General features: G+C 40.5%; 1 protein-coding gene across 2 annotated transcripts; it reads right to left on the bottom strand.

Annotated features, from left to right (window-relative positions):
• Window positions 1-1,696: 1,696 nt before the first annotated feature.
• Window positions 1,697-21,792, bottom strand: nkx1.2la (NK1 transcription factor related 2-like,a). 2 transcript variants are annotated; one of them, XM_046070975.1, is made up of 3 exons: window positions 21,697-21,792; window positions 12,162-12,441; window positions 1,697-2,810 (listed from the first exon to the last, which is right to left on the bottom strand). In XM_046070975.1, the coding sequence occupies exons 2-3, from the start codon at window positions 12,172-12,174 to the stop codon at window positions 2,203-2,205; spliced, it is 621 nt and encodes a 206-aa protein (XP_045926931.1). In that variant the 5' UTR covers window positions 12,175-12,441; window positions 21,697-21,792; the 3' UTR covers window positions 1,697-2,202. The 2 variants fall into 2 exon arrangements, with proteins under 2 accessions (XP_045926931.1, XP_045926932.1); XM_046070976.1 differs by lacking the exon at window positions 21,697-21,792 and adding an exon at window positions 21,442-21,482.
• Window positions 21,793-22,259: the final 467 nt, after the last annotated feature.

Genomic DNA, 22,259 nt, shown 5'->3' with positions numbered 1-22,259 from the left:
TGACCTGGTCTTTTCTTCCACTATAGTGTCTGCATGTAGACTGACAGACTACAGGAAGGAAGAAAGAAAGAAAGGGAATGGTGACACTTTGTGGTTGTACTATGTAAGTGAAGGTTGTTCAGTATGACCAGTGGTAGAAGAGTTTAAGCATTCAAGTAAAAGTCTTGCATTCAAAAGTATAGGCAGCACGATGTACTAAAAAGTAGCTTCTCACCCATAATGGCCCCTTTATATTATTAAATATACATACAGTATATTAGTACCACTTTCAATTAAGGCACTATTTTTAAGGATTTGTAAAATGTAACTAAAGGCTTTATTAATGATTAATACATTATAACTAATGCTTGAGATTAGCTATTAATAAGAACGACACTTGGCTTGGCTTGCCAGGTTGTGGGAAATCATCATCCAGCAGAACATTTTACTTCACTTTAATGAATCAATCTTTGGTTTCTCACTTGCTAATGAGTAACATATCTGCAGTTATAAATGTTATTAATAAAGGGTCACAGGTTTCTCAATTTCTAATAAGCCATCACTGAATGTTGTTTGGTCACCTGCAATTAAACAGTAAATGTTAATAAAAGAGATTCTTTTAATAATTCTTCAGGTGTGCGGATTTCGCAGGCAGTTGTTTTCAGCAGAAAAAAACCACTGCAGCCTACACCACCTGCTCAGCACCACAAGGCAGACAGGCACAGTTAGTGACTAGCTGGTGAACATAGTGGACCATATTTCCACATATTTCCATCAGGAGTTGGTAGAGACCACAGAAGAGCGAAAACAGAGGGAATATTGTACTTCATACGGTGAACAGGACACCAAATGAATATTTAAATTAGCAACTCTTTGCTAACAAGTATCAACTGAAAAGGTGATGATACTTTGTGTCAGTGCTTTGCTCACAACTAGTTTCTGCTGCCCCCAAGTGGCCAAATCTATTATTGTGGGTTTAAGAGAAAGAGAAACAAATGTCCTGCCAGATGAGGAATTTTTAACAACCTGAGAACCCAAAAGTTGTTCTTATTAATGGCTTATTATTATCCAATAATAAAGACATTATTTACAGCTTATAAACCTTTTAAAAGTGCACCTTATTAGTTAGTGGTATCCCCACATGTGATATTATTAGATTGATTAACATGGATTTATATACTGTTGGGTAATTTAAGTGATAACAATGCAGCATATTATGCAAACTCATCACATGTTTTGTATGTAAAATCTTTATCTGCAAAGTAACTAGTAATTTCAGCCATCATACAATTGAAGGGAGGGGAAAAGTACAATATTTACCTCTATAATGCAGTATAGCAGAAGTATAAAGTTACTTGAAATGAAAATATTCAAGTAGCTCACATTTTTCCTTGAGGAATTGCACTTTCCATCAGTGTAATGAACAAACTTGGAGCTTGAAAAAAAACAAAGTTAAATAATGTGTGTCCCTGTTAAAGGAAGTCAGATCCCTCTTCTTACACTTATGTTTGTAATCAGCCTTGTTGCCCAGGAGAAGGCTGCATATGAGTCATTTCTACTGAGCCTTTTAACAAGGACAGTAATCTACCACTATTATAAACCTATTACTGATCTCACTCACTTTTTGCCAAATTAATGTAAAGAGGGATGCAACGGAAATTCATCCTCTTTTGAAATGTTTTACTGTAGGCTAATACACAATTAAGCCACACACAGATGTCATATGTTTTTTTTTAATTAAGTTACACTGATAATGTTATATAAATTGCAACAGACATAAGCTGTGCAAGCCTTTCAGAGGTGGGAACACAGCTGGGTATTGGATGGTAATATGCCAACTTTTAAGATGTAAGACAATACACAGAAAATGATACTGTATGATCCTTCAATGAGCAGGTGTTTCAGGAAACACAAGGACACTCTAGGGGAGCACTGTAGGCATATGTTTTAATAATTGTTGGGCTCAGTCACAGATCACTCATTTTGGCCTTTTGTTCTGATGTTGAAGTACTGGAAAAGGTCCTAAGACTACTTGGACTCTAATAATGTTTAAACACCCTTCAAGGTAAATCAGTTGGACAATATGGTGATGGAAAGACACAATATTGTACAAATAGATGCCTTTCTTGTCCTCCCTTTGTAGAGAATAAAATGGTATTAAAGCATCTGTTAACGATTTGCCCCAAAGCATCACCAGCTGCAACACTTCAGTCTTGACTCCTTTCATAGATGTGGATTAAAATAAGTCGGCTGGACGAAACCACTGGACAAGAAGGGATGCAAGAGCCCTCCAGTGGATGAAAGCGGAACACCACCGGCCGTGTGGAAGATCACATTCCCAGAGCTGAAGTTGGGGAAAGATTGGTGGAAGCTGGCGGGGTTTGACCCACAGGTGGGAGGGTTTGGACTGACATTGACCAGGGAGTTGGAGCCGGGCTGCAAGGTGCTGTCCGCACCGGGGTTCTGCTTTTTCCATTTGGTCCTCCTGTTCTGAAACCAAATTTTGACCTGGGTTTCAGTCAGACTTAAGGACAGGGCCAGGTTTAGTCTCTCGCACACAGACAGGTACCGAGTTGTGCGGAACTTGTTTTCCAGAGCCACCAGTTGCTCGTAAGTGAACGCTGTTCTGGCGCGCCGTGGTTTGGCGCAGGCCTGGTCGGGGCGCCGCCGCTTGTGTGGTGAGGGGTCATGCAGGATGACCGCTGTATCTCCATCGTCCCGCTCGGCTGTGAGACAGGGCTCTGTTTCAGCCGGTTGGGAAAGCAGAAGAGGGTCAGCGACAACTGCATTATGCACGGAGGCCGCAGAGTACTCATCTCCTGTCTCTTGCCCTGTAAATAAAAGAAGAAAACTTAGCTCACATCCTGCAAACCGCAAACCTCTGCAGCAGATTTAGCATCGAACGGATAATGTGAGGAACTGCTAGATTTGAGACATTAATATTTCATTTTCCAGTCAAATCCATCCATCTTCGATTCGTGTTTTTGTGGCAAAATATTTTTGAGGGTGGAAACATCAGTGCTTTAATTTAACAAAACTGGACATCAGGGCTTGGCTTCCCTGATGGTTCTTAAATGTAATTGGTTGACTGTGATAAAGTTGAAATACGGTGATATAAGATTAAATATGTTTGAAGAGGTAGCTAGTGATATTTGATTTGACCTTCTGATATGTCTGTGTTTTAAGTAAAGTGCCAAAAAGCCTAGCTTTTGGCTTAAGGGGCTAAATTGGCCCTGGTACTGAAAGAACAGCTCCTGACAGAAGGTCCACACCTGCCAATGAAATGTATCCTTATTGCGCACTAATGTTTCTCTTTGTCCTTTCTGAACTGCAGTTTAACACAGAAGGCCTAAAATTGACATCTGCAGAGTGTGTGATTAGGAACCTGAGGTCGCTCGAGCAGAACCGAGCATAGATTCAGAAAAAGGGGGAGACTTGGTCACTAATCCTTAAATAATTTATAAACCACACAGCGCTTCAAATGTCATGTTGCGGAAAGAAATCCCGTCTAAATCCAGCTCCGCCACCTCAGCCGTGACGTGCTAATGGAGTTTCATATTTGCGGGTGGGTCGATAAATGTCATCTATTTAAAGGGAAGTTTTAATCGAACGATATTTAGGATCAGACATGGATGGGGTGTGAAGTTTGTACCTGCAAGGTGCTAGAGGGAGATATGCAGGATGCAGTAATGGGATATCGATCAAAGCGCGCGGAGGCATCCTCAATGGGACGATTTAAACAATTATCTAGCCTGCCTGTCCCAGTGCCAATCACACGCAGGGGCTCTGGGAGCAAGCCTTTGTGGCTTCCTTGAAAGGAAACGCAACCCTGGAAATTAAGGGAAGGTCATACAGAGATGACATAAATGTGATAGAAAATTGCGTCTCCCTTACTGGTTTTTAGTCTAGAACAAAAAGTTTTTATTCTAAGATTTCATAATAAAGATGTATTTTATTCATGCGCTCCTATTTTGCAGTGTTTAGACACGACAGTGTATGGATACGCATTTGTTGATAAGTCTGGATGTTTTGAAGTAAGTGCGATTTAAAAAATGCTAAATAACACACGTTTAAGCTTAAGGCTGAATAATATTCTAAAATTGTCAGTTTTCTCTACCTGCTTTCCCGCTCTCAACTCTGAAGTCTCCGCCCGCAGTGTTGTCCGACACCAGACTTGTCCCCTCTTCATTTGGCACAAGAAACTTCTCATTGACGGTGGAAAGTTCGTTTACCCGTTTGCTGTTGAATTTGTTCGGATCCAATATATCAATTATAGAAAAGGAAATCTTATGACTGGACGTCATTGTCACTCCACAGTCCTTGGGGTCCAGCATCCTTTATAGAGAAGTACCTTTAAAGATAGAAAAAGGACTGACGTGCGTAATTACGCGTGTGGAGAGGAACTTCTCATAGTTTAGCCTACTTCTTTTCTTCAAGCTTCATCAAACCGGATTAGTGGTGGTGATCCCACGGAATGTGGACTTCGCTCCCCTGCTTCTGTCTGTCAGTCTTGCAGCCTGAATGAGATGACCGGAGCGCGGTCTTTAAAGCGTCTGTCCCCCCAGTCTCTCAACCAGACACGTGACACAAACACTATTAGTGTTTCACACGACCACCTAATGGGCTCAAAGCATTCGTCGATAATCACCCATATCATTAAATTCAATAATCCACGACCTGAAAGTAAATTGGGCACAGATGGCACTTGATCCATATCAGAGATCGCCCTGTCTCCCCAAATTGGACTCTTTTAGAGATTTACTGCCAGGAGGGGGGTGTCCCTTGAGCAAAAGAACAAAAACTTTCTATTAATCAAAACCAAACGGTTTCTGTTTATAAAGCGCTGGATATTCATGGACATATTGCAGCATCAGGATTCCTGTCAGTACAAATCATTGTCATCGTTTTATAATAAGATGTAAAAATGTACTGAAACGTCAGCCTCTTCAGTTTAAAGGTGTCATTAAGCACACATTAGTAGATGTATAAAGGAATAAAAATTAACTGAAAGAGAAAATCACACACCTTGATAGCTACTTATAAGGTATCCAGGTGTTGGAATACTATTTAGGGGTCCACAGATGATAAATATATCCAGGCATTAAGGCATTGTGCTTCATTAACATTTTAGACACTGTGGCACCTTAAATTGGCTTGAATTTAAAACTGCATCAATACAGTTCTGAAGGTAACTAATGGTTTAGCCTTCTATCCTTTAGAATGTTTGCTCATTGCAGGTGTCTTTTATTATTCGTTTTATATCTTTGTTGTTGTTGTTGTTGTTTTCATGAAACAGTGATAAGAATATTCCCAGCACAGCCTTTCCCATATTATTTGCACTGCATTGCACTATGCTGCAGCAACATACAGTTTAATCAATGGAAAACCATGCTTGCAAAATCAAGGTTTGTTGTTTTTTCTATTTGGAGAAAATGGCTTTTATTTTGCTTGCACTGGTAACACTCTTCTACTTGCTTCAGAGAGAAAACTAAATAAGGACGTGTGTTTTGGACAAACTGAAAGGATCCATGATGAATCACTATTCAAGATGCTTCTTTAAATCCTCCCACGCTAAATTGCAGGTGTACAATGAATCTGGCTGATTGTTTTCTCACCTGAAGTGATAGATTTATATTCACAATCAGTCTGCGCCCTGGCCTTTGCTATTAGTATTCAATATAAAGTGACATAGGGTTGTTTAAAGGTTGATGCCTGGTGATGGCTAAAATGGTGAAACCAGCACAGGATCAATATTCTCAGCAGGTGTCCAATACAGATAAAACCTGATGGCTACAGACAGACATTTTGGATACTGGAAGGCCAAACCAGTAACTGCAGCAGCACAGGAAAGGGAAGAATGCGTCGCTTAACTCCCTTGTCCTTGAATGACCTAAACTATTAGCTTTTTTAGTTAATGCTTCTCCTATAATTTCTTTCAAATCTGTATTTTTGTAAAATTAGAATATATTCAAAATGTACTTTCCTTTTAAGGATAGCAGTGGTTTGAGTTATTGCTTTGCTCCACATGTTTATGCATTAACATATTTTACCATCTAAGCCTGTGAGGTCTACATTGTGAGTAGATGAGACAGACCGAAGGCATAAGGCGATTCCTCTGTCTGTAGTCTTGTCTGGTGTTAGTGACATGGGGGATCTGATCGTGTTTGCACACTATTAAAGGTCTCACAAGTTCCTACCTGCATAATTTCCTGTGTTACCTATACAGTTCAGAGTGATTACTCTGCTACATGGAGGTTCCAGTGCTACAGAGTCAAAGTCTGGTGGAGCGGCATGGTCTGCAGTAGTTACATAGTCAAACATTTGTTAAAGCCGCCCCTACAGGGTGTCTGCATGTCAACATTTGCATGTGTATGGCACTTGCACGGCCATTACTGTAGGCGCTCCATATGAATAGAGCCCACTGCACACTGGAGGTTTACAACTTCCTACGAGGAATCCCAGTGGCTGGACATCTGTTTATGTGTATATGGATGAGCCCCGAGGACAAAGAGGCCCTCAGGTAGACTTCAGAGAGCGGGAACAGCAGCTGGCTCGGCTCTGAATCTGTACGGGCCAGAGCAAGACTTTGGAGAGGAGGAGTGTTCCCTGTCAGACACCGCAGGGATCCGAAGAGACACACTTCCATCCCGGACCCCCAAGACCCCCATCCAGGGTCAATAAAGTCATCACTTCACAGGGAGGCTGCCCCCAGTCTGCTAAACGTCAGATAATTTGCCTAATGGCAGGGGCAGCATTATGAGCTGCGGTTCTACTCACAGACTGTAATGTCCATTGTTTTCTCTAAAGTCCTCCACTGTCTCCCCAGCTCTCCTATAAAGTGGGACTCAAACAAAGAATCAGCAAGTGTCTGGTGAACCATTATGTGAAACTGTTAGATCCCCTGTGCCAGATTCCTAAACATTGCCATTGCGGTGGTTTCTAAGATACAGAAACATCACTGAAGAACATACTAATGGTTTTGCAAGTTTTGGCAACTGCCTCACAACACTTTCCATCACTGTTCCAAAAACATACCAAACTAAATTGAGGTTCCTGTCTGTCTAAATTCATTTCAGAATGATTATTATCAACATCCAACTTGCTTGACTTCACATTGCGCGTGACCTTAACTATTTTGTGTTTTTTTTATTGCTTTTTTATTCTTTTATCAAGGAGTCACATCCACCAAATTCATCAAATCCACAAAATCTTTTTCACAGCATCCGTGTTTGCTTACTATTTATAATCTGACAAGCTTGTTTTTGGCAGATGATTTGCAAATCTTGGATGTGGCACTTACAACAGAAAACATGAACATGAAAACTGAAACTGATTTCACACTGCGCTGACATGAAATCAGCCTCATTACCTATGGAAATATTTGGTAAATTGTCAGCAGTAATACATACTCAAGTTGTGGTTAATATGCTATAACAAGCAAAACCTCCACTTTGGTCATTTGAATGCTGTGTACCTATGTTTCTACTTTATCTGCACTCAGAGGCAGTTGGCGTTGATGTGTGCCAGTGTAGATCAATACAGTACAGTCCTCCTTAACAGGCATAAAGCTACCCTCATTTTGTCCGCTCTCTGCACTGCATGCCTACGGATTTTGCTGCCAGGCCTCCTTTCAGTTAGACCTCTGTGTTTGTTTGACTCTCTCTCTGACAACAAGGTCAGTGGCATTGCCCAGTAATTGTCCTAACGGCCTGTATACCTGTTGGGTGGAGGCGAGTAATGAGAGTTTTTCATTATGGGCGGGACGGGTGAGTGCGCCTGGCAGATGCTGACAGGCAGCAGATGTGTAAAGTTGGGGGTGATTTGTAAAGGGGTCAACTGCATCACACAGGAGATGGAGGGTGATGTGGGGTGCGGGTAAATTATGCTGAGGGACACTGTCAGTCATGCTGTGCCCATGTCACAGCAAGGTAAAGGTCAGTTCAAACGCTGAGGTTGTCAACTTAGAACCAACACAGAGTGGTCATATTGGCATAAGTGTGCACACTTTTTTATTAAATACTGACCAGAGATGTTTAGTTCAGAGTTTCATTTCTTTAAGCCTTGTTCCAATTTGTTTTCATGTGAAAACCCTCCATACAGTTTGATGCATATGATTGTTCTGATGTGTTTTAATACTTGAAACTACTATCAGATTCTTCCCCCCACTGCTCCTTAATAACTTACTAAACTAACTAAATCAATATTGTGTTAATGCAACCAAAGTTATGAGAGGAGAAGAGGTGCACAAAGCTGTAGTCATTTTCTGTTTCCATGTAGAGTCTGCTCAAAAAGGAAAATCCTGTCTCATTAACAACATGCATTAGTTTCCTGAGGCATTCACATACCTTTGCAGGTATACATGGATCCAGAAATCAATGGAAACTATGATCCTCAGTTGTGAGATTGCTGTGGGTGATGGACCAATGATCAGAGTATTTGATCTCGTTTCCATTCCTTAAGCTCAGGCTCACATTTAATTGTCAACAGCAGATAGCATTGATGTGATACAAGTGAAAATCATCAAGACCATTAAATGCTAATAGTATGGATTACTCTTTGTGAAAGACCACAAAACAGTCAGATGACAAAGCAGCATTTTGTCTTACCAGGGCACAAGGTGTACAAAGCTAAGTTGTCTTGGCCTAATGCCCTGAATAGACCTTGAGATTGTTTAGTCTGAAAATTAGGCTACACAGATATTTTGGCCGGCCTGTTGTCTCCGCACAAAAAATGCAACAGCAGCCACAGAGAGGTGAGTGCTATGGTGAGTAAAGGAGAGTAAACTCCTGCAACTGTCTGTTTTCCACAGGGCTGTGGCCTGCCAGTAATGGCTATGTGGTCCCTGGCATCTGCACAGAGCGCACTGTCACTCAACGTGTGCATTGATTAGCCATTGTTCTGAGAAGGTCACATCATAATTCATTAACAATAATTAGTTTCGCAGTGCCACCTGCACTCCTTCTCTCGATTGCCCTGTTAAATTACGACCAACCATCACGGTTCACGCGTGGAACAATGAAGATGTATCCGCAACGTAAAGGCAAGAGCTATTAGTTACATTATTTAAATGGACCCGTTTAAACCTGGGGAGCTGTCTTTATGAAGGGCAATTAGGCACTAACCGTAATTGATAATTCGTGCTAATTACAATTAGGATATATAAATAGTGGTTGTAGGATTAATCATCATTGCGGTTAAGCGGGGAGCAGCCATGGTGCAGGCGGGGTAGGTGTGATGGAAGCCAATGGATTATGCCCCATTCATCTCCATCTACGGCAGAAACAGATTGTGTTTGTCCCTTTATATTTCTCCATTGACCATTATCTCTTTTTTGTTTCTGTGCCCTTGCCAAATAGTCCATGAGGCTGTGAAAGTGTGAGGCTGTAGTTGGTGAGCTGCAGAATGAAAGCACAGTGGCTCTGTGATGGTAGATGTTACTGGGAGGACTGGTAAGGCCTGAAATTATGACATTAAAGCATAACCGAGGTGTTCCCTTTACTACTGAGCAAGATCTCTTGCAATTTTGGATCTAAGATTTTTAATGTCTTATTTCAATGTTGTGCTTTGCCTTTTCAGTTCAGGTCAATTATCAGCATGAGTTTGCCAGTTTTAGCTTGTTCAATTTCTAATTCAGTATATTTTCTGAAAATATATTTATTTAAGTTAAGTGTTTTTATATAGATAAATCCTTAAGCTGAGGCTGTTATTTTATATACTACACACATTCTCCCAGAAGACTGCTTAGCTCACAGTAATCCCAAATAGGAATTGTTTGTTCAAATATTTAACAGTGGCACTTGTATGGCGTTCCCTTTTAATGGGAATAAGAGGTTCTCATATAGAGGCCTAACAAACCATTCTTCAGTGGACTGGAGAGTTGGCATTCACTAAAAAGAGCCAGAAATTCTCTTCCCAATTTGGTTTTGTTTTTTTACAGAAATCAGAATTATTTTCTATTTTGATCAGTTTTACAGGTAGCTTATGCTGTTTTAGTTCACTTCTAGTTTAATCATAATTTGCTTTTTATCTGTATTTCAGTTTATGACCATAATTAATTATAATCATCTACAGTTTCGTTCACTACCTTGTTTTGGTGTAAGTTTAATGTTAACGGCCAGCAGAAGTTGTTTTGTGAACACCCTCATGATGTTTGCAGAGCACCGAGTCACATTTTAGATTAAATCTTGGCCCTTCACTTCTAATTAGATGGAGCTTCTCCCAAGGTCACCTCATCTGACCTTTGAACTTGGTATCTCAGCCACAGGGATGAAGATGCATGCTCCAATCCAGCACATTCACTTGCTTTTCAGTGCACGACGACAATATCCTGTGGCACAATGACATGCAACCTATTCCCTCTCATAAAGAGATTCAGACTAGGTGTTGTCTTGTTGGTATGCAACGGTTACATTTAAACTACATAAAATGTATCACCATGCTAAGAGAAGACGCCATGGGACACACATGCGAGTGTCTGCAATCCAAACAACGGCATTGTCAAGTCTACTTACACATCAATTGCCTAACAGTGTCTTTGGTCTAAGAAGAGACAACAGTCTGATTTAAATACAAATACCGAGCTGTCTTAGCTGAGCAAACAAATGAATGGAATTGATCAGACTGGCCTCTGTGGTAGGTATGTGGGCATGTTGACTCAGATGCGCCTCCATTAAACTTTATTACTTTATTCACGAGATTTGAATAAATCATTGGTGTGGGTGTGTGTGTTTGTGTGTAAGAGGGAGACAAAAAGAAGATGCTGCTTTACTTTGCACTGTCCCAGCCTGCTCGGCTGCATGTGTGTGTACTATACACGGCCAAGGGTTTTGGTAAATGTGGTGAAACAAAGTAACAGGGGAAAATCAATTATTTATGATAATGATGAGCAGATCCTACACAGTAAACACACACTTCCCTCCATCCACCAGACCAGAAATCAACCTACAAATCCCAGAGGTGCATTCATTAACATTTGTCTCACTCTGATATACAGCATCTACAGTAGCTTCCACTCGTTCAAATAAAAAAAGCAAATAATTTTAAAAAGAAGAATTTTCTATCTAAAAATCCTCTAATTGTGCTTTAATGCTATAAAAAAACAATTGATTTTGTGGAAAAGTAAGTGGCATTCTTCTGTTTTTGTTCAGTAAATAATTCAGTACAGGCTAATGTTGTGAAATATAGTCGCACAATGCTTCCTCAGATTCTCTCTTTCATGTAGTGTTCTTCAAATGGGGCCCTGCACCATGAGGCCCCCACTGGCTGGTGGTAATTGCTACAGTGAGAGCGGGATCAGTGGAGCTGCTCTAATCAATAAAGTCTTCATCAGCCATTTCCCCTGATGATTCTCCCTCATTTCTCCCTTAATTGTTCTTTTTCATCAAACAAGGTCTGTGCCGTGAGCATGTGTGTGTGTGTCTTTGTATGTTTGTGTGCTCCCAGGAGCTCATGCTCCAGTCCTCCCTCTCAATGGACTGCTGCTAACAGATTGCTAATGGAAGTTGGGCTGAAAACAGCAGAGGGAACCTTTGCCTCCTATAACTAGACTGTGACCTCCATGGGAGGAGCATTACATTTGATCCAGGCTCAAGCCCAGAGCATCTCCACTCCTGACAATGAGCACGACCACTGACTCAAATAAAGACCTAAATACATTCAGGCAACAGCTCAGTTGAGTTGTACTTTAACCCCGTGCAATAAACCAGAATCCAACATGCTCTTTATGAAGTTTAAGTTATTATAATTAGCTATTACATATTTTTGTAAATGCGCTGGCAAACGTGGATAGTGGTTAACAGGTTCCTGTTAATCTTCTAAAATGCATTATTTTGAGAAAACACATTTTCTTGATTACTGCAAATACTTCTGGTTATATTTTGGTGGCAATTTGGGTAAATTCAAAAAACAAACCTGCCAACAAAAACCTAACAAGGGAACAAACACACAAATGGCATGCTTTCAATTTTCTAAAGCAAAATCATATCAGCCATTTATTTATCATTTAGATCCATTTGTGTCCCCTACAGAGCGACTCATGTTTTTGATTTTTATAGATTTTAGATTTTTTTTTCTTGCCAGCAAACATGGTTCCCCAAAACACAGAAATGTAATATTGTCAGCACCACTTTCATCATTATTGCCTGATATTTCTGTTTGTAAGTTCAGTTTTTTAAGCCAAACACCTTTCCAACACATTGGTCTGTGTTCATAGTTGCTCTCTGCTGCCCTGTAACCTTCATCCTCAGACTGTTTTGGCCCATGACTGCCAAAGAATCGGAAATGATTGGGGTATAATTGTTTTCCTTTAGCACTTATTGCCCTTCTGTGCTAGTAAAACGGTGTGGGTCCTCTCCATCCCCCAGTGGGAGGAGTCGCTGGCTTTCATAAGGCGTCCGTCCTGGCTGTCTGGCTCTGCAGGCATCACTGCCCATGTGGAGCATCCAGCCGTTAAAAAGGCCGACTCTGGTGCAGAAAAGCAAAAGGGAGGGGAGGTAATATGGCACTTGCGTGTCTTTCAGGTAAATACAGTTCAGAGACACCAAATTGCACTTTCATACACCCATGATGACCATTATCAGCTGACAATCCACATCTGTATCTTTTAAAATGTAATGACTTATAGAGCAACTGTAGTTCAAACAGTTATGATTAAAGAAAAAATGTAATCCAGAAATAGTGAAATAATAAGAACCGTCAAGCTATCAAAAGAAGATTAAGGAGTTTACAGATTTTCAGAAGTCAATGTATGTTAAGAATTCTTCACCAACTTCTCAGAATCACCTCTCGTGAATCACCAATACTACTGGCAAGTTGAACTGCGGATCATGTGCCCGGGAGGCTGTGGGTCATTAACTGCACTTAATGAGATATGACTAGATATTCCCTGAAATTAAAAGCAACTGTCATCACTTTAACCTTATTGATTTCACACTTGCAGAAAAGAAAAGTGAATTAAGCACCAAGAAAAAGTCACTTACACTGTCAATACTGTATGTAATATGTGTCTTTCTGTGTATGACATATTAGCCCTAATTCAGTGTCATCAGCAGCACATTTTTTTCCCACATGCTCATAGTATACTTACTAAGAGCCAACCACTTATGTTGACTCTTAATTTTCCATTAAAATGTATGCCCAACGCTAAAATCAATTTCCTAATTACAGAATCTCAATTAAAGATACATCCACAATACAAGTGGCCATCAGTAATTGTCTTGTATTATCTTATCTTATTATCCCTAAAAATAATTACAATGAAAACGACACATGCCTTCATAGAGACTTGAGTTTTTCCTTTAATCATAATTTCAATGAGAATTAACTTCACCATCACTTAGGAATTAAAACTTGTATTAAACCTGAAGTCTTGATGAATTGTAGAGAAAGGATTATTCAATATGTGTACGATGATAGAAATTAGGGAAACAGCTAATTTTGCCATTAGAGCACACATAGTGATAGGATTAATGCAGCGGTGGCACTCCGCCATCACAATAAATACGATGAATCTGTCCTATATCATGATTTATGGAACCTTTAGGGTTGCTGACTTACAGGGCTTTATTGAGAAAATTAGATTTGAGTTGTCTAACAGCCGGGCCACTCATCTCCTCAGTAAACTGCTATAGATTGTGCTGGCGTGGGTTTTATCGACAATTCCCATTACTGAAGTCTTCACGTTTTATGACCATTTCCATAAATTCTGTCTGGGACAATCTCCACTCTCTGTGGGGCTGATGGAAAGATCATCTCCAGGCTGTCGTTTGACGCTTCAGCACCCTTTCACATACACATTTTTACACACACATACACACTCTCTAGATATCCTATGAATACTCTCTTCCCTCGCTCTATCTCATGATCTGAGATGCCCCGCTGCTCAGTGATGGAAATGATTCAGACTCTCCCAGACATCAAGGGAGAGGACGCAGAGTGTTGAATGAGTTTACAGATGATGAGAGTCTTAGTTCAGGTCAATCTGTATTTACAGCTCAATCACTTAACAGAGCAGGTCTCTCTATTAGACCTCTATCTATCTGACTGGGTGACAGTCAGCAGCAAATAGGGCAGCACAGGGGACAAGGAGGGCAACTGATAAGACCTCTGGGACAGAGAGAGCACTCTCAGGGGGATTAGCTCTGTTTTCCTCTCATCCCCACTACACTATTCATCTATTTATGGAAAACATTCAGTTATTGATCAATTATATGCCATGTCTCTAATTTAAAAGGATGGGTCTGCATGGATAAATTGACTCTTATAACCAGTTTCCAGTAGTAGGTTGTTATTCAATGTCTCAGGGTACTATTTTATTTTGGTTTGTGTAGAAAAAAAACCCTGCCAAATTGAATCCCTGCTTGTTCCAGTCTGTCTCAGTTAACACAACATAACACAATGCTGAATCATACTTTTGAACACATATGGTATGATGCTTTGTTGATTTCATCCAAATCCCATTATAATCAGTGTAGCATAACAAAGGGAATTTAAAACATTTATAAACATGCACATGAGGACCACAAGGGACAATTCAGTCCAGATACTTTAAAGGGTTGATTTATCCCAATTACAACTTCTCCTTTGCCTCTAAAGGTGTCAGTGCAGATAGTTTGGGTTTCATTGGGTCAGGTTTTAAAATATCACTGAGATTTCTGCCTCCGGCTGTTCATGACTACAGCTGGCCTCATCAACAAGGCCAAGGACCACCACTGACACAGATTCTCTTGTCCCATGGTCACCACACATTGACTATTGCAGTGCTTTGCAGAATTTTCCCTTCTCTTACAATGTTTATTGTTATGCAGAAAAATACCATGGCAAATTCCTTGTATGCGGAAACCTACTTGGCAATAAACCTGATTCTGATCCTGAATGCTGAATTTAGTTGGTAGTGCTCACAGCACCTTGGAAATCTTTCTTTTTAATTCAATGAATTAGGCTGAAGGCAATCTCCTAGATAGATATCTCAAAACCTGGGCAAATTAAACTAACAGTATCTGTGTAGGTAGATACCACTGGAGTGAGAAATGTATCAGTGGATGAATGACAGGACTCTAAAAGTAATATAAGCCACTAGGCCATTTTCTTAGAGGATCAATGATTTGCAACATGTAGTACTGTAGAGTGCATGTTCTGTAAACTGAAAAATATTTGTTTAAGTCAGCAGAAACCTTGACTATTTCATCAACAAATCCACTGCAGAAAATTACAGAATGTAAAGGCATTAGATATGCTAATGGATAAAATGGCTGCTTGCTTGTTGTGCTGCACAGCCTAATGGTTGAACTCTGAAGTGAACCTCTATTTGGGTTCTTGGTTTGAGCTGTGACACAGTAGAGAGAAACAATACACATCATTGTTTTTACATGATCTACTTGTCACACAGTTTTTTCACAAGAGGGAGCAGTGACCTCAGAGATCTCACCCTGAACATTCGCCAAAGGAGTTTCTCTGGAGGACTGCATGTCCGTTGTGATTCATAAACAACACAATAAATTAACAAATTATTTAACTTGATTAAGGTTGATTCAATTATATTGTCTTGCTTGTAACATCCAGCGCACCAAAATACAGCATAATAATCTTTTATTTTATTTTAAGAACACAAAAACTCCCCCTTACTCAAAAGCTCAAAAAAATAATAATAATACTGATGAGAAGTCAGAAATACATACCACAACTAAAATCTGGCTGTGCAGTTAGTGGGATAAATGAGTATTTAAATGAGACCTCTGGACTGGACATTGAACTCATCACCTCTGCACATTTCAAAGTAAAATGGTGCCATCTACTGGCGCTGCACTGTATTGAGGTGACACAGAGTGTGTTGGCTGGAGTGTTTCCCCACAAATTACATGCTTTTTATGGTAGCCTTTATTATTTTGGTCACTGGATATAGCTTTTACATGTTCAATGTTACTCACAGTTATAAAACTCTTCAAGCCTAAATATTGCTAAAACATGTGGCGGCTTGTATAATTGTGTGTGTGAGAGTGGCACAGGGAGACTACTGGATGCCTTTATTAAATATGAGCATCATTGTTCCTTACAGCTGAAAGGTGCTGTGCAACAGCCTGTGAAATGATTAGTGGCCCCGACAAGGACTTTTAGGGGATGAGGCCCTGACGGAGAGGTCAGGACAGGGTTATCAAAGGATATAATCATACACACAAATTAGCACCCTGTCACCTGTGTTTGTTAAACATTATTCCGGGTTGTTTCAGCTGGTGGATGAAGGACAGTTAACTGCCATATAGTTGTGTAAGATATGTGTACACACACACACACACACACACACACACACACACACACACAGCTGCCGTGGTAAAGTCACAGCCATGTTGCTCTGCACCCAGCTTCATCTATCTACTCCGGCGAGGGTCTGCTCAGGTTCAAAGCCACCGGGAGCGTTAGACTACACACCCCTGACATCTGCCTCTCGGCCAGGGTGTTGTATAATCATTGCTGGGCTTATTGGTTTGGTTATGGCTTCTCAAATTTCCTGTCCTTCTGCCAGATAGGCATACACGTGGCTGTTAACTGGAGCACAGTGTAATAGAATGGCATTTCAGGAAGGGGTATTACATTAGCTGTAAATATATTGTGTTTCTGTGTACATTAACATTGCTGTTGAAAGCAATTTGTAATGGTTGTTTTATTTGTTCAAGGCCAGATGCAAAAGCTTTGGTTCACTGAATAGTTATATGCTGCCTTACCCAAACCTGTTTTTGCCTTGCTGTAGTTTCCAACTCTGCTCTGCTCTTTCAGTTACGGTCAGTGTGTATACAAACCCTGCAGGGGCAGACCAGCTGATTAGCTAAGATTATTTTACCAAGCCAGGAATTTAGAAAAGTTCTCAGTTTTATTCTCCCTACATGCAGAACCTATTAGCTTGTATTAGTGCCATTATACAAAGTTTCAAGTAAATGGTGTAACCACTTAACTCAGTTAAAGTAAATCTTGAGGGATTGTTAGGGAGTTCTTAAGGTAGAGAAATCTGCAGTTCTATCTCTGTTTCAGATTACCTGATGCTCAGGGGGCTTTAGGATGGACTGACCTCACTCCCTGTCATTCTGACTGAAAGCCATTTTCCAAACGTGAATCTGAGGCGTCTTATTGCTCCAGTATTGTTTGTGTACGTGATGTAAATAGGCAGAGAAATCCTGAAGGGACACGTGGACCCTGCTGAGTCTCTCTCTCTCTCTCTCTCTCTCTCTCTCTCCCTATTTATTCCTTCTTGTCCTCTATTGCCACTCTGGCTTTTCTGAGCTGGACCATCGGCTGATATTCGTCTATATAAATAACATCGACTTGGTTAAGGACTGATTAAATGGTTGGATGGATAGCCAGAAATATAACAGAATGTAGCGCTCACAGAATTTCATGAGGATCACGCACATGGCTTCTTTTGAAAACTGTTTTTCCTCATTAACATGTCTATATTTCATTCTTCGGAGTGACATCAAACTAACCCATCTGTCTGTTGATGTTTCCCAGACTCATTTACAAAAAACGTTGCGCAAGGCAAAGCAATTCAACAGGTTTTCTTGTCTCAGAAGAGCTCGCATGGAGCTCAGAATTGTCAAGCTTTTCTGAGGAGGGAGTGTTGAACAAGATGGCCAGAGTCATTAATAATATGGTAAAACCATAGGTTGCATTCATCTGCCAGCAGGCCTCATTCGAAACAATATTATAAAAGTATGTCACTGACATTCAAAGAACAATTACATGCTGCTTAAGTTACACGCAGAACAGGTTCCCACACTTTGATTTGTAGCCTAATAAATCATTTCTAATGATTTAAATAGGAAGAGGAGTTACATTAGTATTAACAAACCAGCAGAGTTCATTTCATACTTTAATAGAGTGTTGAACTGTCGCCCCAGAGACTTTCTGAGTGAGCAAACAGTTAATATTTCTGAACACCAAAATAAAATGTCACTGAAACTGAAAAATACTATGTCGATCCTGGGTAAATGCTCAACATGTAAGTGTTAATTTAACACTATGCTGATACCAGTTCACACCAACAGAGTTAATTTAAAACTGAAGATTTTTCTGTGATGAATATGAATAACTTTTGAGTCTTGTTATTTTTTTCCAGGAAAAGGGGAAATGGAGCAAAAACATGCTATTGACAATACAATAAACTTGTATTGTTTGGCATTTCAAGTTCACATTGTCACATTATACACATTATATTCAGCTGTACTCTGGATGATACACATCAGCAAAGCTCCACAGCATGTCATCACCAGGAAAACACACAAATCAGTAAACCGACATTCACTGTAAACTCCCAAACATCCTCTGGACCTTACACCCTCACCCTGCTGCCTCACTACTAGTTTCCCATGTGCTGTCCTCTCCTGCACAAAGATTGTTTTCATTCCTTTTGATATATAATTGAACAAAGATGACCATAATTCAAATTCATTCTATGAGAAATCCTTCATAGTTCTTGACTTGTCTGCTGTGTCCTCTACATCCTTTCAAGATAAGTGCTAGCTTCCTGTATTGTTGTGCCAGCCTTCCAGGCAAGCAGCCACAGGGTCCAAGACCACTCTGCCAATTAGACTGCACACACGCAACCACATGAACAGAGAAATGGGGGTGTGATGAATGTTCAAAAGAGCCAGAATGTGAAAACACGAATGTTTTGTTTTTGTTTTCTGCATCAGATTCTGCTACATGTGCATGCCATGACATCTATGAATATGCATTACCACGGAACAATATGTACAAAAAGAGATGTACACAAGGAGACTCAAAAAGTCTGTCTTACTTCCCTGAGTGAATAGGCTAATTTGTGCCCATTTAGAGGGATGCTTTCTGTGCCATCTCCTTATGCAGCTATTACCTAGTATCTAGTATCTATGTCAATAAACAGAAAAAGCTGCCTGCATACACGCACTGTCATCAGCCGCTTATTATGTTATGTTATGTATCTGTGATAATGACAGTGCCTGTGGCTGTAGTGAACACAGACAGCCAGACAGACAGTGGCAGAACTAGATTCTATGGCTGCATTTTTCGATGGCAGTAATGGGAGCCTGCCAATAGTGGAACATGTGCATACAAACTGCTAGAAAAACACTCACATTGTCATGCAATCAATCATATATCATATGGTAACAGATATAAGATGTGTGTAATATCAGAGCACATGATATTCATACAGTAAACATTCACATAAGCAAGGATATAAACTCTCTGATGCAAGTATGCACACATACTTCTCTACTGTACAGAAAAAGTAGTGAACATAACCACAGGGACTTACTAACATGTCGTGGGTTCCTTCAGTCACTGTTTGTTTTGTTATACTAGCAGAGACCAAGATGTCCCTTCAGAGAATTCGTCAGGACTTGAGTTCAGTTTGACTTCTGCTGTCAACGTATGAAAAAGAGACTTTAGCAACTCTTGCCTATAAACACCCACTTTCCCCTGCCTTCACACCTCCTCCCACAGCAGACCTTGACTCATGCACCCCAGGGAACACTCAATGTGAAAAGGCAGACACCCTACCCCCACATCTACTCGCCCATGACCCCCTAAGACCACAACAGGAACCACATTCTTTCCTTTGTGGCTGGTCTTTCATCCTTCTCCACTGCCAGGGCACCAGAAATAACCTGCGAGAAGTATTGTGTGGCAAAAACTGGGCCTTTTGTTTGGGCCATGCTACGACGTGCTGATAAAGTAAACACACCACGCTCTGTCTTTCTCACTTTCATTCTGGCTCTGCATGTTTGTGTTAATGCCTTTTATTGCACATATGTGGTAGTGACAGGTGAGGCTGACATAGCTTCACCAAGGAAATACCCTTTAAGAAATAATGTAATATGTGTTTATAGATATGTGTATGCCTAGGGAGTGTCAAGTGTGTGCATCTTTCGCCTGTAAGCACAAGCTGTTCCCTTGAAACTGAGATAATTGTGTGGATTGAACACACCTAGTTTCATGTTGTTTTTTTGTTTGTTGTTTGCACATAGATATAGCAAGAGGAGTGCTGCAGCAGATTTGATGCTTTCTGGACAATAAAATCTTAGCTTGCTAGCAATTTAAAAAGGCAAGTATATGCAGTAGCCACTCATGTTGACCCCAGAGGCAGCAGCAGCAGTCAGGCAGAGTGAGAGGATCTGACAGCACAAGACAGTACAAGGTGTGGTGTGTTTATCTTTTAGTTGGGCTTCCTTCATTACACACGCACTTCCTGCATTACAGATAACCCCTTGGAATTGTGGTAAACATTACCCTATTGCACACTGTATTCATGTGCATGTATAAGGACGCACCCTCCAAAGTATGTGCTTGGTTGCATACATTTAAAGGAATAGACTGACATTTTGGGAAATATCCTTATTTGCTTTCTGGCTGAGATATGGATGAGAAGATCGATACTTCATGTATGTCTGCTTAATGTGAAGCTACTGCCAGCAGCTGGTTAGCTTAGCTTAGCATATCTCAGAAATTGGAAACCGCTAGCCTGGCTCTGTCTGAAGATAACAAAAGTCATCTACTAGCACCTCTAAAGCACACACAAATTAATGGTTTACATTTTTTTTTGTTTAATCCCTGCAAAAATAAGTATTAAAATGACCATACACCCATTTACAGGAGGATATGTGCCAGAGAACTTCTTGGCACAGTGCAGTAACTTCCTGGAGTCACTGGTTGGCTAGTAAGTGGTCCTGGTCAGGAAATAGCCCCAGATAAAACGACAAATTGTAATTCTGATACTTTGTATGGATTAAACAAACAAGATACACCATATTAATCAGTGAGCTTTAGAGGTGCTTTTAGGCTTGTTACTGTTTCTGGTTCCAGTACTTTTGCTAAGCTAAGCTGATCTGCTGCTAGCTGTAGCTTTATATTTAAAGAGGTGGTATTATGCTCATTTTCAGGTTCAAAATCTTATTTAGGGGTTGTAATTTTCAAAAGACACCATATTTTTCTCATACTGCACATTGCTGCAGCTCCTCTTTTCACCCTATGTGTTGTGCATTTGTACAAGTAAGATGCATCTTACTTGTACAAAATCTTTGTTGGGAGTTGCACATGCGCAGTTCCCAGGTAAGGACTACTAGCCAATCAGAAGCAGAGAAGGGCGGGTCGTAAGAAACAAGGTAGTGTGATCCAAATCAAAGCTGCTTCAGACTGCGATCGTAACCTAGCAGATGGTATAAGTTACTCAGAAGTCCACAACCACACAACATCATTGTTCCACATCTTACCATAAACCACTACAAAAGTCATCATATTTCAACTCAGTTTTACATAAAAAGTTGCCAAACAATTTGAACGTTTGCTCAGTAGCTTTCACATCGAGTGTAAAGTTAGCATTATAGCTATAACTTTAGCTGTGTTAGCCAACGTTTACAACAACTCCGCACTTAATCTGTAAAGTTACATTGCCGTGTTTATTTTAAATATGATTCACAACCAATAAAGCATACTTACAGGTTGTGATTGTGAATTTCCAGGCCCAGAGTCGGAGTTGCATCGTCTTTTAGGACTAAACGTTGCCGGTGTTCTGACAATCTATACTGCCTTGCCGAAAAATGCTACGATAGCACAAGTCGACAGACTCGACTCTACTCGTCCCTGCTCCGTTTTTTCATTGCAGATAGTACCCAGAGATAGTAGGTAGCTTTTCGTCATAGCGACGCCACACACAACTGCCGCGATTTTAAAGTTAAAATGTTTCAACATTACTCAGAATGTAGAGACAGATAAGTGGTATGAAAACCTCCCTGCAGAAGCAGAGGGCTCTGTGAGCGGGCAGCTGGCCGGCCTCACACGTGCCTCCCGCTGGTTGGCACAGGCTTCCCCCGCAGCCACTTGCGGAGCTCCTTAACTCCGAAATTATTCAAGCACATTTTTGTTCCGCCATCACTTCTCATTAAACTGTCAATATTCAACTCAACAAAAAACTTTTCAGAAGTGGATTTAGTGATGAAATTCCATACGAAAACTGTAAAATATAAAACTTTCTGTTGCTGGCCTCTGTCTGGTGCAGCAATGATGATGCAGTGAATAGTGAATATTCTCTCTGACCAATCAGCAGTCTTTTCTTTTTTCACATTACATTTTAGTATCCCTCAGCTCGCTTAGAACCTCAATGGAGGTGAGGTGATATGAAAAAAAGTACCTGGAAGCAACATTTCTACATTGGAAAACCAAACAAAGGTGAGTCGAGTCCGCTCAGACTAGCTTGGTTTGAGGGCGTGCCTGACCCCCGCTAGCCGCTTGGCAAGCTTTATGACACGTTTTCATTG

The sequence above is a fragment of the Micropterus dolomieu genome, linkage group LG15 (assembly GCF_021292245.1).
Source record: "Micropterus dolomieu isolate WLL.071019.BEF.003 ecotype Adirondacks linkage group LG15, ASM2129224v1, whole genome shotgun sequence".
NCBI classification, from domain to species: domain Eukaryota; kingdom Metazoa; phylum Chordata; class Actinopteri; order Centrarchiformes; family Centrarchidae; genus Micropterus; species Micropterus dolomieu.
The sequence above is the reverse complement of the archived record's forward strand: the minus strand, read 5'-3'. Positions and strand labels throughout refer to the sequence as shown.